At 42.4% G+C, this 22797-nt stretch overlaps 1 protein-coding gene across 2 annotated transcripts; it reads left to right on the top strand.

Annotated features, from left to right (window-relative positions):
- Positions 1 to 14907: 14907 nt before the first annotated feature.
- On the top strand, positions 14908 to 21612 carry TRAPPC5 (trafficking protein particle complex subunit 5). 2 transcript variants are annotated; one of them, XM_042451196.1, is made up of 2 exons: positions 14908 to 15015; positions 17676 to 21612. In XM_042451196.1, exon 2 carries the CDS (start codon positions 17680 to 17682, stop codon positions 18244 to 18246), a length of 567 nt encoding a protein of 188 aa, XP_042307130.1. In that variant the 5' UTR covers positions 14908 to 15015; positions 17676 to 17679; the 3' UTR covers positions 18247 to 21612. The 2 variants fall into 2 exon arrangements, with proteins under 2 accessions (XP_042307130.1, XP_042307131.1); XM_042451197.1 differs by lacking the exon at positions 14908 to 15015 and adding an exon at positions 15062 to 15402.
- Positions 21613 to 22797: the final 1185 nt, after the last annotated feature.

The raw sequence follows: 22797 nt of genomic DNA, 5'->3' as shown, positions 1-22797 counted from the left end.
CAGACAGTGTAGTTCCCAAACCATGATTCCTGTGCCAGCTGATTCAGTTTCTTTACTCTCTCAGTAAGGGTCAGTAAAGGCAAAGAAGAGAAAAGGAAGGGCAGATTATAAAGTCTGGGTTTGCTAAAATATCCATGACACTGTGTGGACTATTTTCTTTTAAAGACAGACTGGCTACCTCATGAACCCTTGTGACTCTCATTTTAAAGTATGCCTCTGCAGAAACAAGAGATAATACAGGAACTCAAGGAATCTATGTTATATTTTCTCCAATTTTGACATTTCACTTGGCTTAAATGTTGTGAGCCACCTTGGGTACATTTTTGGTTGGCAAAAGGCAAGATATAAGTTGTCAGAATAAGAGTAATAAATGAATAAATAAAGGAAACAATTATCCTTCATTTATACAGAGATATGGAGTGGGCAGGGGGAGTTATGTTATTAATGAGTCAGCATGCTCATCTAGGCTTGTACCACAGAGACCATGCTACATGAGGTCAAGGGGTAAAATTCTCTCCATATTTTTTTTTGGGGGGGTAGCTTTTCTAGTTCTTTCATACCTTGGATCAAACATTGATCAGAATGGGGACTGCAGTCAAGAATCCACAAGAAGATTAGGAATGAGGAGGGCAGCTATGAAAAAACTAGAAAAGATCTTAAAGAGTAAAGATATACAACTGAGCATAGAATTGTTCAAGCTATTGTAGTCCCCATCACCATGTATGGGTGTGAGAGCTCAACAGTGAAGAAACTGGATAAGAAAAAAAATTAATTTATTTGAGATGTGATGCTGGAGAAGAGTGCTAGGGATACTGTGGACAGCCAAAAAGACAAACAAATGGGTCCTAGAACAGATCAATCCCTGAAAGCTAAGGTAATTAAGTCGAGACTGTCATACTTTGGCCACATAATGAGAAGACATGGCTCACTGGATAAGTCTATAATCCTAGGAAAAGTGAAGGGATGTAGAAAGAGAGGAAGACCACATGCTAGATGGATGGACTCTGTTAAGAAGGTTATGGGTATACATCTGCACAATCTAAGCACAGCAGTGGAGAACAGAAAGTCTTGGAGATGTCTAATCCGCAGGGTCTCCATGAGTCAGGATCAAATCAAAGGCAGTTAACAACAACAACAAATGACAACTATGGTGTATTCTAAATACATAGTATTTGGCCTCATTCATTTTGCTAGCCACGCTTTAGAGCTTGTTTTCTGTGCTAGATGAAATGATGGTGATCTTGAGATGGAAGAACTTTCTGTAGCTCTGTTTTCATACACTGGAACATGGAACCTCTGTTAAGATGGTCCAGTCCTGAAAGCTGATGGATCTACATGGCTTCCTGCTGCCTTAACAGACAATTCTGTCGGATCCTGGGACACATTTACCCTAAACACTTATAGCACTATTATTTTCACTTTAACTGACTTGGTTCCTTCTTATGTGATCCTGGGATTGGCAGTTTAGAGAGGACCATTTAGAACAAGAGTTCTAAAAAGAGCTCTAGGATGCAACCATGACAGTTAAAGTGGAATAATAGTCCTATACTTCTATAGTGTGAATGGGCCCATGTTTGGCCTCTGGAATGTGGAAATAATGAGGGCAGTGAATACAATCACCCATGAGCATCCACTCTTAAAAAGTGGAGCCAAACCAGCCTCCTGCATTTCCATGGAACTAGTTGTAAGCAAATGAGATGGAGACTAGAAAACTTTAGCAGAAAACTCAAAGCCATTTTAATCAAGCACAAACTATTTGAAAGTCTACTCTGTGGCAATGCAAGCAGCACAGAAATTATTCTTTTCTGCCACCAATGCATCTGGAAATAAAAAATAATCAGATGGTCAGAGGTCTATTACGTTCTGGTTTCCGAAAAGATAACATAGACCATTCAACAGCCCACTGTCGATGATTTGCATGGCACTTTGCAAATTAAAAATCACTCAGATCTGATCTAGTTTGGACACTATAGTTGATACAGTCCCAGTGGATATAATTTTGACCCCTTCTTGCTAAATAATAATAGGTTCTTTTCAATTTGTACAGCCTGAAGATGTGGGCAAGAGCCTTTGAGAAGTGAGAGCCATTATTTGTCCACTAGACCATTGCTCTTTTTGACTGAATTAAGGAGCCAAAGTATTGGCCAAGTGGGTGAAGGATTTCAATATGCCTAAAGGAGGCTGTTGTAATGCCTCTAATGAAAAAGCCTCCCTTGGTCCTTCAAAAACTATTGGTCATTATTCAACAAACCATTTTTTGGGCAAGGCACTAGAATGTGTAGTGGGCTCCCACCTCCAGGTGTTGATGGATGAAACATATTATCTTGATCTATTTCAATCTTGAATCAATCTAGTTTCAGGCCTGGCTTTAATCACCTCAGTAGACCATCTTTGCCAGGAATTGGACAGGGGAACTGTCTCCCTATTGGTTATGCTGGATTGTTCAACAGCTTTTGATATTATGAATCATAGTATCCTTCTGGAATGTCTTGCTGAGGTGGGACTTACTGTTTCACAGTTACTCTATTCTTTCCTGAAGCAACAAACCCAGAGGCTGCAGGATTTCTGTTCAACTCCTTGGCCATTGGCCTGTGGAATCTCTCAGGGTCCTGTCTTTCCCCCATACTATTTAATATTACATGAAACCACTGGGAGAGTTTGTCTGGTGGTTGATAGTATATCACCAGTATGATGCTGTGCTACACTAATGCACAGAACATGGGGAATAAGCAAGATGAACTTGAACTCCTAGCACAACAAAGCAAATATGATATAATGGTGGGATGAGTCTCACGATTGGAATGTAGAAATAGAGGGGTATAGCCTTTTCAAGAGAAACAGGCCAAACAGGAAAGGAGAAGGAATAGCCTTATATGTCAGGGACATTTACACCATTGAAGAGATCCAGGACATCAATCCTGGAAGCCAGGTGGAGAGCATCTGGATAAAAATTAAAGGGGAGGGAAATGACAGGGATGTTATTGTGGGAGTCTACTACAGACCCTCAAGTCAGATGGAGGAATTGAATGATGTCTTCCTAGAACAAATGACCACATATTCAGAAAAGAGAGATGTAGTAGTGATGGGCGACTTCAACTATCCTGATATTTGCAGAAAGTCAAACTCAGTCAAATCCTCAAGGTCTAACAAATTCCTCACTTGCTTTGGAGACAATTTCATGGTCCAAAAGGTGGAAGAAGCAACAAGAGGATCAGCTATTTTGGATCTGATCCTAACCAACAGGGATGGCATGGTTAATGGAGTGCAAGTGATGGGATCCTTAGGTGGGAGTGATCATGCACTCATGGAGTTTGTTACACAATGGAAAGGAGAAGCCAGGCATAGTCAAACATGCATTCTAGACTTTAGGAAAGCTGATTTTAGTAAACTTAAAGAAATACTGGGGGTGATCCCATGGTCAGCAGTACTAAAAGAGAAGGGAGTTCAAGACGGATGGGAGTTTCTTAAAAGGGAGATACTGAAGGCACAATTTCAAACAGTTCCAATGAGGAAGAAAAATGGGAGATGTCTCAAGAAGCCAGGATGAATGACTAAAGAACTTTCAACTCAGCTAAATTTTAAACGAGACATGTATAAGAAATGGAAAAATGGAGAAATCACCAAAGAGGAATTCAAACAAATAGCGAGCCTGTGTAGGGGTAAAGTCAGAAAAGCTAAAGCACAGAATGAACTCAGGTTTGCTAGAGAAGTTAAAAAAACAAAAAGGGCTTTTTTGGATATGTCTGCAGCAAAAGGAAGAAGAAGGAAATGGTAGGGCTACTGTGTGGAGAAGATGGCAAAATGCTAACAGGGGATAGAGAAAAGGCAGAATTACTCAACACCTTCTTTGCTTCTGTCTTCTCAGAAAAGGCAAAGGGTGCTCAACCTGAGGATAATGGAGCGTAGGACAGATTAGGGGAATTTCAGCACAGAATAAGTAAAGAGATAGTACAGGAATACCTGTTTTACCTAAACGAATATAAGTCTCCAGGACCAGATGAACTACCTCCAAGGGTATTAAAAGAACTGGCAAATATAATATCGGAACCACTGGCAATAATCTTTGAGAACTCCTGGAGAACAGGAGAAATCCCAGCAGACTGGAGGAGGGCAAACGTTGTCCCCATCTTCAAAAAGAGAAAAAAATAGGATCCCAACAATTATTGTCCAGTTAGTCTGACATCTATATCAGGAAAGATTCTAGAGCAGATCATTGAATAGAGTGTCTGTGAACATCTAGAAGGCAATTCCATAATCACAAAAAGTCAACACGGGTTTCAGAGAAACAAGTCATGCCAGACAAACCTGATCTTTTTTTTTGATAAAATTATCAGCTTGGTAGATGAAGGGAATGCTGTGGATATAGTATATCTTGATTTCAGTAAGGCCTTTGACAAAGTTCCCCATGACATTCTTGCAAACAAGTTTGTAGAATGTGGGCTAGACAAGGCAACTGTTACATGGATCTGTAGTTGGTTGACCAGCCGAACCCAAAGGTTGCTCAACAATGGCTCCTTTTCATCCTGGAGAGAAGTGACTAGTGGGGTCCCACAGGGCTCTGTCCTGGGTCCAGTGCTATTCAAGTTATCAATAACTTGGATGACAGAATTGGGGGCATACTTATCAAATTTGCAGATGACACCAAATTAGGAGGAATAGCTACTACTCCAGAGGACAGGATCAAGATTCAAAATGACCTGAACAGACTAGAAAACTGGGCCAAAGTTAACAAAATGAAATTCAACACAGAGAAATGTAAGGTACTGTACTTAGGGCGGAAAAATGAAATGCACAGATATAGGATAAGGAACACCTGGCTGAATGAAACTACATGTGAAAGGGATCTGGGAGTCCAAGTAGACTATAAGTTGAACATGAGTCAACAGTGCAATGCAGCAGCTAACAAGGACAGTGCGATTTTAGGCTGCATCAATAGAAGTATAGTGTCTAGATCAAGTGAAGTAATAGTGCCACTCTATTCTGCTCTAGTCAGGCCCCTACTGTGGAATACTGTGTCCAGTTCTGGGCACCACAATTCAAAAAGGACATTGAGAAACTGGAGCATGTCCAAAGAAGGGCGACTAAAATGGTAAAGGGTCTGGAAACCTTGCCCTATGAGGAATGACTCAGGGAGCTGGGGATGTTTAGCCTGGAGAAGAGAAGGTTAAGAGGTGATGTGATAGCCCTGTTTAAATATTTGATGGGATGTCATATTGAGGAGGGAGCAAGCTTGTTTGCTGCTGCTCCAGAGACTAGGACCCGGAGCAATGGATGCAAGCTGCAGGAAAAGAGATTCCACTTGAACATTAGGAGGAACTTCCTGACAGTTAGGGCTGTTCGACAGTGGAACAAACTCCCTCAAAGTGTAGTGGAGTCTTCTTCCTTGGAGGTCTTCAAACAGAGGCTGGATGGCCATCTCTCGGGGATGCTTTGATTGTGATTTCCTGCATGGCAGGGGGTTGGACTGGATGGCCCTTGTGGTCTCTTCCAACTCTACGATTCTATGATTCTACGATTCTAATGCAGAAGTTAATTTTCTTCTGAAATTCTTTCATTTGTCCCATTACTCAATATATGTAGTAGGCATAGTTCAACTTTCTTGTGGCTTCCCCCAACCTGCATCTTCAAGATATGTTTTTTAAAAAATTTTAAATAAATTTTATTAGTTAAAATAACATCACATCACATCACATTCAACATATAAAACAAACATACAAAGCCAGTCTTTGAAGGTTGAGCCAACAAAAAAGTAAGCTGCACATATTTTGGGCTTTCCTTCTTTTCCTCATATTCTGGACATACACAATTGCTAACTTCTTCTTTCATCATCCTCCTCCTTCTTCTTGTTCTTCTTCTTCTGCCTTCCCCTTCTCAATCCTTACATATTGCAACTTAAGTCTGTCTCCTCCTTACTCCATCTTTAAGATATGTTTGACTCCCACTGTCCTTGGTCAGGTGCGTAGATTGGAGTCTAGCACATTTGATGTGCACTGGATTGAGGACAAGTCATGTAGTTGATGAACCTGGACTATATATTGTAAAAATGGTCAACATTGGTCCAAAGCACACTGCAAAAATAATACAGTTTGAGACCTCTTTAATTGCCCTGGCTCAGTGGGAATCCTGGGAACTGTAGTTTATTGTGGGATCAGAGCTCTCTGACAGAGGAGGCTAAATTTCTCACAAAACTATAGTTCCCAGAATTCCCTATCATTGAGCTAGGATAGTTAAAGCGGTCTCAAACGCCATTATTCCTGCAGTGTGTTTTGGACCATTGTCTACTTTTTTTCAGCTATAAACTTGTTTATGTACAGATGATAGGAACACATGGCAGGGCCTTCTCAGTGGCTGGTCCTAGACCCTGGGACTCCCTTCTTAAGCAGACTAAAGAAGCCTCCATTCTTCTAAAGAAGTCCTTCCATCAGCAGGCAAAGATTTTTATTCTGACAAGGTTTTGAGAACTGAAGATTTTAAAAGAAAGAACATTTAAGAGGATGCTGTACTCTTTTAATAGTATTTTAAAAACTTTTTCTCATTTTATCTGGATGCTCTCTGTTGTTTTTAAATATTGCTAATAGTTTCATTTCATTTTAGTGTTGACACTTTGCATGTTTTAAACTATATTCCATTTTAAATTCTAAGTTACCTTGAATCCTGGTTATAGCAAGAGGGCAGGTTGTAAATAAAGTAAATACTCATAATAATAAAAAAAATCAGTAGGGATAGTGAAGAAGCACTCCAGGTCTGAGCAGTGGCTCCGGGACAGACACAATGAGGGTGTGATACAGCTGCCTCCATACCACAAATGTAAAGGGCATGTCACTACTCCCCCCCCCCCACTTCATTTTTCTCAGCTTAGCTCACCAAGGTCCAGGGATGTCACTAGGGAGAGGTGTAGGGGGTGCGGACCACACCAGGAGACACATCAGAGGAAGTGAACATCTGGTGGGGCTGTCCCAGGAGCCCCCCCAACTGCTCCTGTCTGTCAGCCAGGACCCCTCTGCTTTCTGCCTGCTGCAACTGATGCTAAGGTTGGGGTGCTACTGCCTCCCAGCATCACCCATAAGATGTGGCAGGGCTGCTGGCCAAGTTGGGAAAGAGATGGGCCACTAGCCCCAGTGGGGTCTGCTGGGCAGTGGCAGTAGTTTGCCTTCTCCTCCTTTAGTTCATGTTTCTCCACTGCCTTAGTGATGGAGGTGGTGGAGAAGCATGAACTGGAGGAAGTAGAATAGGTGGAGGAGGAGGTGACAGGCCAGGTGCAGTCAAGACAGAAGATGCAGGCTGGCCGGCTGCAGCACAAAGTGGGGGTCAGCAGTGGTTAGAACAGGGTGGGGTGGGCTGATGAGTGTGGGGTGCAGTGGCAGCCACAGATTCTTCTCTTTCCCCTTCCCCTTTTCTTTCCCTCATCACCTCATTATCCCCCTTTCCTGCCCAGGCAGCATCCCTACTAGAGCTGGAAGGGGTTGCCAAGTAGAAGGAGCACCTCACCCTCAGTAGTGGCCATAGCAGGTGGACAGTAGAGGTGCCCTGGCTGGTGGAGGGGGTGCTGGGGGTGTGCCAGGCAGCTTGGGCAGGATCAGGAGGGTAGTAAGGCAGTCAAGAGGGGCAGAGTGGATGGCAAGTTCCTCTCTCTGCCTGCACTGCTTCTCTTTCTGCCCCTGCTTGCCCTCCAACTCTCTCCCCATGTTGTCCCTCTCTGGGTGGCTGCCTGCTTGGAGTTGAAACCATGAGCTACCACACTGGGGTGACACCAACCCTAGTGAGGCTATTGCCAAAGGTCAGCAGTGACTAGGCAAGGGATTGGCTCTCCAGAGGTAGGATATTATTTTGGAGTGCTTTTGCAGCATTTACTGCACATGGCAGTAAAATTGTTTAGTGTTGGAGAATCCAGATTTACCGAAATGGGGAGCCCATATCAGTAGGTCCTCCATCTTGCCAGAATTCAACTTCATGAGGTTTGTTCATGCTGTTTCCAGCACTAAAGGATAGAGAAAAGAGCTCCAAGCTTTCTTTCTTTTGAACAAACTGAATGACTAAAGCTGTTTGCAATCTTGATTCTTGGAAACCCCACCTTCATTTGTGCCCACAACTAGTTCTGTGAACTACAGCGGAAAACAGAAACTTCCTCATTTCCTCTCTTTATATAGTGTAATATTCTGCTTTCCTGACATCTACTCATGTAGTTGTAAAGCAGAGACTTTTTACATGGATTTTATTCTTTCTTGGAAGTAGTTTGATATCCTACGTCCTGGTTATACTCCGAAAGCAGCATACAATAGTACAGTTGGGCCTCCATTTTCGTGGGAGATCCGTTCCGGACACACACACACACACACGGAGGCACGCGCATATTCAAGCCTCATAGGCTTGAATGGGGTGTGTGTGCGGGGGGGGGGGGCGCCCCATTAAAAATAGCAAAGGTCGCCAGTCTATGGATTTTCAAGGTCGCGGATCCGAGATCCATGAGTTAGGAGGGGCAACTGTACTTGATGTATTTAATAGATTTCTCTGCCATCTTTCAAATGTGTTTCTAATTGAATGATAAAATACTTAAGAAATAAAATAACTGAATCACGAAAAAATACACCAAGGTCATAAAAAAGACTGTTAAAACAACAGTTAAAATATAGTGGTTCCAACCAGGAATTCCTTGGCCATAAAGGTAATGATGTGTAATCTGAGTACCTTCAGCTATCTGGGTTCCAAATTGTATTAGGCTTACAGTAGAGCACTGACACTCTGAGTTGTGCTCAGAAATAACTAAGGCAGAGTGGAACACCTTAACACCAATAAATATGCTCATGTGTATATTTTAAGAAGAGTGCAGTCCTACCCAAATGAGACAGTGCATCATCTTCCCAAGCAAATGAATTTGAATTAGCACCCTTGCGCATGCACAGTGGGGCTCTGAACACATCGAGACCTTTTACGCTTCTGGGGTGAAGAAGGGGGCCACTTCCTGGTTCCAGTTTTACTTGAATGCTAGCCTCACATGAATGACAGCTTCACATTTCTTCTTCCCTTCTATTTTATTCTATTTTTTACTCGATTTACTCTAGAATGTGTCCTGGGTCCTCTCTGTCAGATTTCCCTACATCCCCCCACCTGCTTCCTTCAAATGTATCCTGATTTCCCCTGTCAGATTTCCCTCCATGCCCCCTTGCTTCCTTCAAATGTGTCCTGGGTCCTTAGTGTCAGATTTCCCTACATTCCCTACCTGCTTCCTAAGAATGTATCCGGTTTCCCTTATTCTCCATGCTCCCTAAAGTACCACCTCCCTGAATCCAATCCACTCTCCTTCCCTTTGTAACAGTTGCCTTCTCTTAGGTTGCGTCTGCACTGGGGAAATAATCCGGTTTGACTCCACTTTAACTGTCCTGGCTCAGTGCTATGGAATTCTGGGAGTTGGAGTCTGTTGTGGGGTCCTTGGCTCAAGGCTATGGAATTCTGGGAGTTGGAGTTTGTTGCTCCCCCTAGCCTCCGATGGGTCCCTCCATTGCTCCCATCTCTCCCCCCAGCCTCCTGTTTCATTCCCTCCATCCCTGTCATCTACATCTAAATCTACCCTTCCGAGCCCCAGAAGCAAATGGAACAAAATTGCAGCACAGCATCATGGGAAATGTGAGACCTTGGAGGTTTGGGGTACTGGGATGGAAGCAAAGTTGTATTCCACACCAGATCAATTTGGAGTGAAATCGAAGTGAGCTTAGAAGCAATTTTTGTGAATTCGCTTGTTATCAAATTCAGCAAAATGAGGCATCACTTCAGATTCACTGTGGATGTGCCCTGGAACAACCCCCCATAGAAAGCAATCACGTGTGATAATACATCACATTATCATGTGAATTTGCATTGTTGGACCCTCAGTGGCTTCGGATCAGAGCTGCAAAAACCTCCGTGTGATAAGGCTTTATGTCTCAGGAATGGGAGCTGTGTCCAGAAATTGTTTAATTGCATCTCCTATAGGATCTCTTGCCATTCTGGTCCAATACTATCTGAAGACTGCACAATATTTAACTATGGTAAATCGCCTGGGTTGAGGTATACAGGGTAGGTTCCTCTTGATCACACTGGTCTTACAAGCAAATTTGGTGGGTGCTTGAGAAGGGGCACCACAGGGTCTGTTCCCAGGCTGTACAACAGTGTTAAGGGAGGCTACATCACTTCCACCCACATCTTTTCATTGGCAGGAAAAGATACTTTTATTCAAGAAGTCTTCTGGTCATTTGTTGGTAGTTGAAACTGGGGCTTTTAATTCATTGGTGCTGAGGTTTTCATGTCTCCATGCATTTTAAAAAACCACTCAGTACTGTTTTAATAATATAAATTGTTTAATTGTGTTTCAGCTGGGAGAAAGGTAAGTTATAAGTCAAATAAACAAATAATAAAGACAATAGGTGGTATCTTCAGCACCACTGGGGTTTGGTTCCAGGACACCTCCTGCCTCATGGATACCAAAATCCGTGGATGCTTAAGTCCCATGATATACAATGGCATAGTAAAATGGCATCCCTTATACAAAATGGCAAAATCTAGGTTTCCTTTTTGGAATTTATATATTTTTAAAATATTTTCAAGCTGTGGATGGTTGAATCTGTGGATAAAAAAAAAAATCCATGGACCAGCTGTATATAAATATGGATAAGAATATGTTTATGACTAGCCAGAGGAAAGAGAAAGGAAGATGGCATCATAGAAACCAAAGGTCACCATTTCTCTCTACTATGGATATTACTTCAACACATATGCCACCAATGAATCAATTTCAGTTCTGGAATAGTACTTTTTGGCACAATGAGTCACAATTAAAAAGGAGACTGAGGAGTCTGGACTTGATATGCTAAGTGGAAGATGTATAAGGTGTGATAGTAACTGTATTAATTTAACTAATGGTGTGTGTGTGTGTATTTTTATTTGCAAATGTACTTAACATCTAAATAAAATGTATTTTTTATTCAGAATTATACGTGGAAATGTTTTGACTAGGATGTATTAGAAAACGTGAGACTTCCAACAGAAAGCAGCCTTTTAGATTAGAAAACAGAAGTAGCAGCTGCTGCCAAGCTCCTTAAAAACATGCTTGTTTGTGGATAAAGAGAAACTGGTTATTAGTTCCTTATTCCCACAAAAACATCAATAGCTTGAAACAGAGCCAAATAAAAAGCTTTAGTACGTAACTGGATATTATGCCTCTGTGTCCCTAGATTTTTGGAGTCTATCCCAGATTACGTATCTCCATAACTGGGTGATTTACCTCCCCATGATCTCTCCAATCAAAGTAGTTCTTATGTAGTTTTTGTTAATTGTAGTCAAATTGACTTCGATTTATAGTGACACTATGGATGTGAGATCTCTAGGTCACCCTGTTATCAACAGCCCTGCTCAGGCTTTGCAGATTTAGGGCCATGACTTCCTCGATGTCTATCCACCTGTAATGCAGTATTCCTCTTTTCCTACTACCTTCTAGCTTTCCATACTTGGTTGTCTTTTCTAATGAGTCTTGTCTTCTCATGACATGTCCAAAGTATCACAGTTTCAGTTTAATCATCTTGGCTTTTAGGGGCAGTTCAGGCTTAATTTGCCCTTGGGCCCATTTATTTGTGTTTTTATGTAACACTCCTTACTGTACAATTACAAATAAGAAACTCAAGCTGTGCACAGCTTTGGGCCATCCCAGATGATTATACATCAACAACAGAAGAGTGTCATCTGAAAGATGGGATAGGATCACACCAATGCCCAGTGCTTCATTTAGACACAGGTCACTCTATGCACATGAATGTCTCGGCCACTTAAAGCTCTCTGTATGTGTGCAGTAGACTGGAGATGCCTAAATATTGTTTGCTCACTGTATTGTACAATTTTATGTTGAAATGCCAGCATCATATTTTGTATTAAACATCGGACACTAGGTGGAGCCAATGTCCACAGTGACTAAGCCGCTGTGTGTGTGACTTCAAGTCACCTGTCAACTTTATGGCATTAATTTCATAGGCTGGTGGTCCCCAAAGTTTCCTCTTGAGCGGTAGCCATAGAATCCCCCAGCAACAATCCCAGGACAAAGAGGATGGGGGGGCATAGCTCTTTTACTGCCACTTCCCCCGCCCCCCACTTTGTGCAGCAGCCACCTGGCCAGTGGCATCTACCTCAGCCATGCCCAGCTTGTCACCACTGCCTCCACCTCTCATGTGTGAATACAGCAACAGAAGTAGCAGTGCCCAGGCCTGGTCCTCCTCCTCATCCATGCCGGCCTTACAGCAAAAGGAAGACCACCTGAGTGTTTGTTTGGTTGCTGCTCCCACAGTGACCAAGTACAAAGGGAGCAGTGACTATTGTATTCGCCTGGTGTATGTAAATAAGTCTACCTGCCCCATTTACAAATCGCATCTGAGCAATGTAACCATTCCTAACACACCAGAGGGGAGCTAAGCATGGTGTCCACGAACTCAAAGACAAAGCTGTTAGTCTGGAAAATCAGTATGCAAAGGGATCTTGCAGCAGCTTTGAGACTAAGGGGCTGTGCAGACCGGCAGTTTGGCCTGGCTTGGGGGCATGTCCTGGCTCCTCCCCCAGGGTGGCATGACACCATGTGCCACACTGCATGGCGTCACGGTGCTTCTCCGGCATTGTGTACATACAATGCTGTGTCAAGCTGCGGCAATGCAACTTTTGCACCCTGCAAAAGCCAGATGGGGGTGCAGGCGGTGTTCAGTTGCTGCAGCCCCGATCTGGCTGTAACAGGGGCTGCACCAAGCCACTTTTTAGGGCTGTGTGTACAACTCCTAACTGAAAGAAAGAAGCTGAGAGCAGGACCTTTCCTAGACATGAACCTACTTCCTCAGATGTGTTTGGTGGAGTGGAAAAGCCTAGGGGCAAACCTATGTAGCAGTCTGTGGAGTTTATCACATGGAGGGTGAATTGGAATGCAGAAACGAGATTTTAAAATCTTGGTGTTGTTTGTTAGATGTGTTGGCGTGAAAGATAAATAATGCAAAAATTATCCGAACGGAAAGCTCCTTTGTACTTTCATAATTTAGTGAAGTAAAAAGGAGTTGGTTTTTGAAGACTTTGTGTTCGGGTTATTTTGCATTATTTCTCTTTCACACAAACATCATCTGAAAAACAACCCACAAATGTTTTCAGTTTAAATTTAGTTTCTGCACTTTATTCATCCCATGTGATAAACCTCTTGTGTGTGAGAATGTCCATAGGAATGCAAAACGTTGTGAGTGTGAAGCCAAGGTAACAAGTTCAGTTTTAACTTTGTTGGGGGACAAGGCAAGGATGTTGCCTAAAGCCAAGGTTAGTTGATAATCATGCAAATGAGTATGCAGAAAGATCACGAAGTTCCTTTGAGACTAACTGAAAGAAAGAAGTTGGCAGCATGAGCTTTCATGCACTTACAGTCTACTTTCTCAGATCTGAGGAAATAGACTTTATTCTAGGAAAGCTCATGCTGCCACCTTCTTTCTTTTGGTTAGAATGATAGAATCATAGAGTTGGAAGAGACCGCAAGGGCCATCCAGTCCAACCCCACTATGTTCTACAGATTAAGATGGCTATATCTTTGAACTCTACCCATATGAATGAGTATTGGGATCTAGTGTGGGAGTACATCACAGTACACATGGGTACCCTGTCTACTGACACAGAGACGAAGCTGGAAGTCCTCTCTAGTGGCCCCCCACTTGATAACAACAGAGCTGGTGCTTGAGTACCTATAGAGACCATCCCAACTTCCAACTAAGCCTGCATCTGCACTGCAGAAATTATACAGTTTGACACTGCTTTAATTGCCATAGCTTAATGCTATGGAATCTGGGGACTTGTAGTTTGTTGGGACACTAGAGCACTCTGTTAGAGAAGGTAAAGGTCTCACAAAACTATAATTCCCAGAATTACACAACATTGAGCCTTGGGCGTTAAGGCGGTGTCAAACTGGATTACTTCTGCAGTGTAGCTGCAGCCTAAATCCATGAGTTCCACTCAGGGTGGCCAGATGTCCTCACAACAAAGGAGGACAAGACACCGCAAAAGTAAAAAATATAGGACATGACCAAATAAATGCTACAAATAGTGACATAAATGAAAATTCAAACATGTTTGTCATTACTCTTATATATACATATACATATACGTCATGCTCAAAATGGAGGACATTTTCAAAGTCCTCCTGAACAGAAGGCAGAAATGTAAGACACATCTTGGAAAAGGAGGGTGCCTGGTCACCTTCGATGTAGGACATTCAAGAAAATGTAGGGCATTTCCAAATAAAAGCTTTAAAAACACTCTTAGAAATGTAAATTCATGCTTCTTAGTGATGCTCCAAATGCAGGACGTTTTGGGAATTCCTCCTGGACAAGAAGGCTGAAATGGAGGGCATGTCCCAGAAAAGGAGGACCTCTGGTCACCATGACCTTGTACCACCGTCAGGAAAAATGGAGGACATGAGGAATGACAAAGTAAAAACACTTAATATAAATGTAAATCCAGGCGTCTTAGTCCTGCTCAAAAAGGAGGACGCCTTAAGAACTTCCTCCTGGACAGAAATCAAGTAGGGAATGTAGTCCTGGGAAAGGAGGGCATGTCCGGCCACCCTAGTTATCCCTGGCCCTGATCCAAATGGAGGACATTTTGGAGGGACGTACTCAAAACAAAGGACAGGACTTGCCCAGAGAGAGAAACCAGACTTTGCCCATAGACAATCATTGGAAAGCACTTGCCCATAGCAAGTATGCTCCAAGGATCCCCTATGGGCAAGTATTCCCTAATGATCCCCTGTGGGCAAAGTATGCTTTCCTCTCTAGGGGCAAGTCCTGCCATTTGTTTTAGTGCGTCGCCATTTTGGAATTCCTCCTGGGCAGAAGAAGAATCCCACTGGGAGCCATAGCAACGGCTCCCGCCGGAAGCCTTCCTTCCACCCTGACTCGGCCCCGCCCCCTTTTACGGCAGCCGTAGAGCGCGTGGCTGAGGCGGAAGGAGGAGGGACAGCAAGGCCAGCCGCTGGCAGAGAGGGTGAGAGGGGAGGCTTGGGGTGCGTGTGTTTGTGGCTATGGCTTCTCCTCGTCCCCGGCGACGGAGCGCTTTCCGTGGCCCTGCTGCCTCCTGTTGCATTCTGGGGCCTCAGAGCTCTCTGGCTGAGGATTCTAAAGGCCCCTCCGTAAACTCCACATCCCACAATGCAGCAGGAGGCAGCCAGAGCAGTTAAAGAGGAATAGCAGCGCTATAAGAGCTCCAACAAATCAGAGGCTCCCAAACTTGGGTCCTTCAGGTGTTTAGGACTTTCAGCTCCCAGAAGGCCTAAGAGAACAGGAATTCTGGGAGATGAAGTCCCCCCTCCATGCTAACTGCTCCCTCCCTGGCCTTGGAGGGAGAGAAGACCTAGCAGACCCCAAGCTGAAGGTGAGCCAGCAGTGTGATCCGCCAGCGTAAAAAGCCAATGCAAGTTTAGGCTGCATCAATAGAACTACAGCCGCCCCCTGAAGAAACAGAAAACCGCCAATATTGGAATCCCTGTTGACTCCAAGGGTGGTGCGTTCCTGTGTGTGCCTCAGGTGCACACCCCATTGTGTTGCCCTCCATTTGCCCCTTGCGTATTTCCAAGGGACGCAGACTCAAGTCCATGAAAACAAGAGGGGTAACTGTATAGTGTCTACATCAAGGGAGGTAACAGTGCCACTCTATTCTGCTTTGGTCAAGCCTCACCTGGAATACTGTGTCCAGTTCTGGGCACCACAATTCAAAAAGGATGTGGAGAAATTCCAAAGGAGGGTGACCAAAATGGTGAAGGTTCTGGAAACCATGCCCCTGTGAGGAAAGACTCAGGGAGCTGGGGATGTTTAGCCTGGAGAAAAGAAGGTTAAGAGGTGATATTGTAGCCCTGTTTAAATACTTAAAGGGATGGCATATTGAGGAGGGAGCAAGCTTGTTTTCTGCTGCTCCAGAGAACAGGACACAGAGCAATGGATGCAAGCTCCAGGAAAAGAGATTCCACCTCAACATTAGGAAGAACTTCCTGACAGTAAGGGCTGTTTGACAGTGGAACACACTCCCTCGGAGTGTAGTGGAGTCTCCTTCCCTGGAGGTCTTTAAGCAGAGGCTGGATGGCCATCTGTCAAAGGGGATGCTTTGATTGGATTTTCTGCATGGCAGAAGGGGGTTGGACTGGATGGCCCTTGTGGTCTCTTCCATCTAAGACTAGGCCCAGGGGAAGTTGAAAGGCCCTCCCTCCATCTTCACTGCCACCCCCCTGACCATGGAGGGAAAGAAGAACTGGGAGTATCTGCTGGACTTGATCCCCTTCCCCACTGCCATTCCCTTCTCCATCTGTGTTATGTCAGAGGGCAGGGAATTGTCAAATTGGCCATCTGTAAGGTGCTCTAAGAATGGGGTATAAATGCTGTACTATTAATAATAATAATAATGTTTCCTGTGGAAACTTGGGATTTTTAGTTTTACAAGGTCTTTTACCAAGCAGTGCTGGTGCCTCACAAAACTACAGTTCCAAGGATTCTGTAGGATGGCGCCAAGGCAGTTAAAGTGGTGTCAAAACGGCATTATTTCTACAGTGTTGATCCACCCGTTATCTAGTATATTCACAATATAAAAGCAAACAAGGGCTGTGTCTGCAGTACAGAATTAATGCAGTTTGACACCGCTTTAACTGCCATGGCCCAATGATGTGGAATTCTGGAGTTTGCAGTTTTGTGAGATATTTAGCCTCCCTGTCAAAGAGCCCTGGTGCCACAACAAACTACAGACCCCAGGATTCCGTACTATTGAGCCATGACAACACACTGTCAAACTGCATTATTTATGCAGTGCAGGTGCATCCAAGGTTGGTAGCTGACATGGTTTCTCCCTAAGGAGACCTGGTGCTTTTTAGCTTGCTGCAGTGCCTGGAAATACTTGGTAATCTCCATAACACTTCCTCAAAACTGTCTAGCAGAGGATAAAGCATGCCTGAAATTTACTTATCTTTGCAGTGTAAAGGAACTTAGAATAGAAAGTTGGGTATCTTTGCAAACCAATATGTCCAGTTTCTTACTGTCAAGTTAATAGCATCAACCTTTAGGTCAGAATAACTTTAAGAAAATAGCCAAGCTGGTTCCACAGCATCCAGCTAGATGCATCTGAAAAGCCTATGAATAGGCATAAAAATCTACTTAGTTTTAGGGATAAACCTGAGTGCTGTAATGTAAGAGGGAGATTTTTTTTAGTATATTTGTGTCCTCATAGTATATAATTTCATAAACTTTTATAATTACCACCTGCTTCATTTTTAAACTACCTCCTCTCATGTCTAAGGCCACTTGAACATTTCAATTGCCTCTCTCTTGTTAATCTTCAGATGTTGCAAGACCTTATTTTGTATGCACCTAGTGCTTTCTCCAGGGGGCTCAGAATGATATACATTGGTAGAATTTCTCAAATTTGTGTGGTGAGGTAAGGTGAGAGATTATGATTAGCACAAAATTAGTAGTGGGTATCAGGACCCAGGCTGGACTTACATAGTTTAGCAGTCATCCATTAGCTCACATTACCATAGTTTGTTTCTGACATCTGTATAAATAGCATTTATAAATTTCTATGGAAGATGATGCCCCATTAAAAATACAATTACTTGGATTCAGCCAAGTGCTAATCATACCAACAACTTTCCCCCCTCTCATTAGCACCATGGATGCACGTTTTACTCGTGGGAAGTCTGCTATCCTTGAGCGCTCACTAACCCGGCCTAAGACGGACATCAGTCTGAGTGCCTTTTCACTGCTGTTTTCTGAGATTGTGCAGTACTGTCAGAACAGGGTCTACTCAGTTTCGGAGCTTCAGAACAAACTTTCTGAACTAGGCCAGCAGGTGGGAGCCCGTATTTTGGATGTGCTGGTGATGCGGGAGAAGAACGGTAAGCGAGAAACTAAAGTCATCAACATACTGCTTTTCATCAAAGTGACTGTATGGAAGGCTCTCTTTGGGAAGGAGGCTGACAAGCTGGAACAAGCAAATGACGACGACAAGACCTACTATATCATTGAGAAGGAGCCTCTCATCAATACTTACATTTCAGTTCCCAAGGAGAACAGCACACTAAACTGTGCCTCCTTCACAGCTGGCATTGTGGAGGCCATGCTGACTTGCAGTGGCTTTCCTGCCAAAGTCACGGCCCACTGGCACAAAGGCACCACTCTTATGATCAAGTTTGATGAGTCAGTGATAGCCCGAGACAAAGCTCTGGATGGCCGCTGACTTCATTCACTGTGAAGTGATCTGCATTGTACATATGTACTTAGTATTCTAAAATAATTTCCCTAACTATGTTTGGACGGTTTACAGTAAGGGGCAGCAAGCTCCAGAGTGAGGCATTGTCTCCCATATGCTGATGCTGACAGTGAATGTTTATACTGTTTATCTAGGACCACTTTTGTTTCCAAAAAATCTACAGATATGTTTCTTTACTCTTGTTAGACGGAATGGAATTGTTTCCCCTGCAAAGAGATATACCATCTGCTAAGGAGAGCTAAATTATGTGTGATTTGATGCAGAGCTTTCCTCAGTGCTGTTGCCTTGCACATTTTTATTGTTACCCCATAGAACTTACCACTAGAAAATATTAGCCAAGGGTATATTTTGCTAGGCCATCTGGTTTGGAATGAACTGTAAAGCCTCTCTTATTCTGCTGCTTCTTAGCTAGTCCCTGTCAGTTGTTACTCGCCTTCACCACTTACTTGCTCTCTTGCCTGCAAGAATGATCTGAAGATGGCGTGGCAAAACAGGCAACTTACAAATTAAATGAGTAGTTTCCTTTTGAGTTGCACTGGTTTGGAGACCAACCACTTTGAATAAAGTATTTCAGAACAAGAGTAAAACATCAAAAAGACTGTTTGCTTCTGTGAAAAGTACGCTTTGCTACCCATATAGTTTCTGCTGTAGAGAGCAAAAGGCAACAGATATTTAAATCTGTTTTTGCTTCCCTGCCTGCAAGGCTTGGGAGCTGTCAAGTAAAGGCTTCTTTGAGAATTATTCCAAAAGCTTTTACTAACAGGGCTTTCCCATTAGGTTAGTCAGACTCATTTTCTGCTATATTCTGAAAAAAAGGGGAAAGTGCTGTCTCTCTCACCATTGAGTATTCTTGTCCTTTTATATCAGGTGGATGAGGGGAGAAGATATAGATATATAAGTAATGCTAAACCATACTTCAGCATGGTGCACATGAGAGAAAAACCTGCAAATGCGACTGAGGACATTGGCCAGAAGGAAGAATAAACTAGATTTTAGTTTTGCTTTACCTGATTCCTATCCTCTCGTGTACAGACCTGGAAACATGGCTTAAATTAGCCAGCTAAACAATCCTGATTTTGTAATTGGTTTGTTTAGTGGTTATGGGGTTGTTAAAACAATGATGTCCAGTTTGCACATATTAACAGCCCAGGAATCAGACATAGCATGAATGGACTTACTCCTTCCCCAAGTTAAGTGGAAGGAAGGAGTGGGTAGGTCCCTGAGGTTTGCTCAGGCTCTTAATCTGCTCATGCAAAGACTAGCAAATTGGCCTTCCTCAACCTGAGTTACTCTGGATGACTGGCTCACAGTTCCCAGGCAACACAGGCATAGGTCAGGGATGATGGGTATTTCAGAATGAAGCATCTGATGGGAAATAGATGGTGGAACACTGAGCTCAACAGTAGTTTTGTATGATGTGTAACCATTCCTATTTTGTTGAAAGTTGTTTGCAGCATTTTTAAAACTAGTTTGAAATTATCCTGCTAACTAAAGGCACTAAATGTTTTGATTAATTGGTTTACCAAGTAAAAGTGCTGAAAAATATCTCTTTAGTGACCTTTTTAATGCCTTCCTCTCTGAACCTTCCTTTTTCTTTAGTGAGATAAATTAAAATAATCCCTGTGCTTTACACAACAAACACATTAAGGTGACACTGATGGGCACTATGTGAGTGAATCATTTGATTTATGTGTGAATTTACTGTAGGGGAAGAATATGTCCTTGTTATATGTTTAGCAATGTAGTGTGTGTATTCTTTGAAAATGAAGCTTTCCTGTTCTCAGAGTATAGTTCATAGATTGAGAGAGGTTTAATATTAATTCACCTCATGTAAAAAGAGTTCATCCAAAAATGTTAAATTGTTATTTCTAGGTTTTATATGCTTTAGTGGAGAATGTCCCACTAAACTGCTGTATCTTATTGAGGTTCTGTGGTTTTTTTTACAGTTTATGAGTTACACTATGGACTTTCTGTCTAAGTGAGCAGACTTTCCAAATGAGATACTAGCAGCCAGGAAAGATTAGATGTGAAAACAGCCCAAATTCCAGGAATGAGGATTCCCCCCCCTCCCCTGAACATTTACATTTATTTTCCAGGCCTTCATATCCCTAAAGAAGTTACAGCGAGTCCTTCCAATCCACAGGGGATTGGTTCTGAGAAATTGCATGGATATGAGGGGGGGGGGAAGCAGGTGATCATGCCTCATAACGTGAACATGTGTTCATGCCACTCCCATTTAATATTATGGGGTGTGACATTCCATGGCCAGTTGAATTTGTGGATCTAGAAACAGAAAGTTTGGAGGACCCACTGTATAAAGTTGAATTGGAGTTGAATTGGAATCTTATGCAATTCCTTCCTGTAGCTATGCCATGTTGTAGAAATGAATTCAAGTGGGGTCGTGGCAAATTTGGTTCTTCAAATTTGGTTTGAAGAATTCTGCAAGTAGCATAAAAGATATTGTTGAAAGGAATGGTAGTACAAAAGTTTTATCTTGCCTCTGCTAGCATTATGTCACAACATAACTTATTGAAGAAAAGTAAGCTGATGATTTGCAAAAGTGAGAAAAGTTTGGATAATGACCCACTTAAAATTTCTAGAGAGAAACTAATACAGCTTTCCTCCCAGATGGTTTCTTTCAGTAAATATCAGACTTGTGTATATGCATGTGAATCAGTCCTAAGCATTATTTATCTCTCAGTAGAAGTGGTAGCCTTGCTATCATGCAATACAATAGGGAGTACAAGTAATGAAATTTACCCTTTTCTGTGCACAGTTATTTTGGAGCTAAAATGTACATAGAATTGCAGATTATTACTTATGCTTGTTTTGTTTCTTTGGACTGCTTGACACTGTGTTGCATATGATGGCTTTTCTTCACCAACAAGAGTGGGAAGTTTTCTTATTACAAAAGAAGTATAAAGTATAAACTTGATTTTTTTTCCTGCAGTTACATTATAACAGTTACTAGGTAGGTGTAACTGACAAGGAAATGCATCTCCTTGACTCTAGAAAGTTGGAGGTGGATCCTAATAACTAATGTGTAAAAACAGAAAGGACTTTAATTGTTTAGAAATGTTTGCTTTAGGCATTATTTAATTAAACACCCACCATGGACCAAGAGCTGCTTCTGAGAAGATGATTGATACTTAAAAACAGTTACCAGAGTACAGAGTTTCTTCTTCAACATCTGTTTTCCATTCACATTCTTCTTCATGCACATGGCTTTTCAAATGAATAATACAGGTGTACATCAATTACAGCTTTAAATATATGAAGTAATTAAATATTTATAATTACTGGGAAAATAAATGCTTTTCTGCTTGCAACTTTTCTCTGTCTGCATTTGTATAAAAACAAACCCCAAATAACAGAGGTCTGGCTTATGAACTCTGCACATTCCAGCACATTACATATTTCTTCTGCATGCTCAACAGCATTTTGACAGGACAGGTGTAGGTAAAGATTAAACCAGCTGAGCTTGCTCAAATGTGATTAGACTCCGAACCTAGCTGCTATTTGCTTCCTACCAAATTGAAAACCAACTTGCATCTTTTGGAGTTCCAGGATGAAAAGTATAAATTGCAAGATGGTGGAATTCTCTGAAATTGGGGTGGTACAGGTTGGCCTTCCATTTAGCGCAACTGGGCATTTCCACAGCAAGTTCCACTGGATTTCTGGATAAATGCCTTTAAGATCCAGCTGCATGTGACAAATATCCAAGAGAAAATAAAGATGAGGTTGATGAACATGTTTGTGCCTTTTTTTGCCCACCTGCCATCCAAGTTGAGTGGTTATCACTTATCACAGGAACACTGAACCCCATTTTGAGAGAAAGATAGGATATAAATCCCATAGACAAATAAACAAACAAGCCAAATGTTAATTCTTGGGAGCTGCATTCTCCAATGACTTTTACATAGAAAACAGCCCTTTTGTGGCTTATCAGATAGAAAGGAAACTGATTATGATAGGGAACACAAGCATCCGGTTACATGCCTCCCAAGAACTGTATCTGCAACTACTAATGCAACCTGGCACTGCCATGGATGATGCCTACCAGAATGAAGACTACTGCAGTGAAGAATACCAGAATGACAGTGTTTCAGAGACACTGTCTCATACTCCAGAGGTGCATTCAGGACCAGAACATGCAAGAACAGGTAATAGAGAGAATGACAAGAAATTCTCAAACGATTGCTCTCATTCTAGGCATGTTGACACAACAGAGAGAAAAAGAATTTCCTTCGGTAAGTATTCTAGACAGGCAAGATGTCCAATTTCTAACTTTGCCTGCTACATCATATAGACACAGTTCTCCAAGAGCAATCAAATATCTTGGGACAGAAATCAAAAATTATTTTGAATCTGTGTGGCAAGAGTGGAGAGCCTTTGACTCTCTAGATGTTTTAGATAACAATTCTTACAATCCTTTCTGTTGTCTATGCTGGTTGGGGCTTCTGGGAGGTGAAATCCAAAACCTCTGAAAGACCAAAGTTTTCCCAAACCTACTGCATG

Source organism: Sceloporus undulatus, chromosome 2 (genome assembly GCF_019175285.1).
Source record: "Sceloporus undulatus isolate JIND9_A2432 ecotype Alabama chromosome 2, SceUnd_v1.1, whole genome shotgun sequence".
Lineage (NCBI taxonomy): Eukaryota > Metazoa > Chordata > Lepidosauria > Squamata > Phrynosomatidae > Sceloporus > Sceloporus undulatus.
This window is presented reverse-complemented; position numbering and strand designations above follow the sequence as displayed.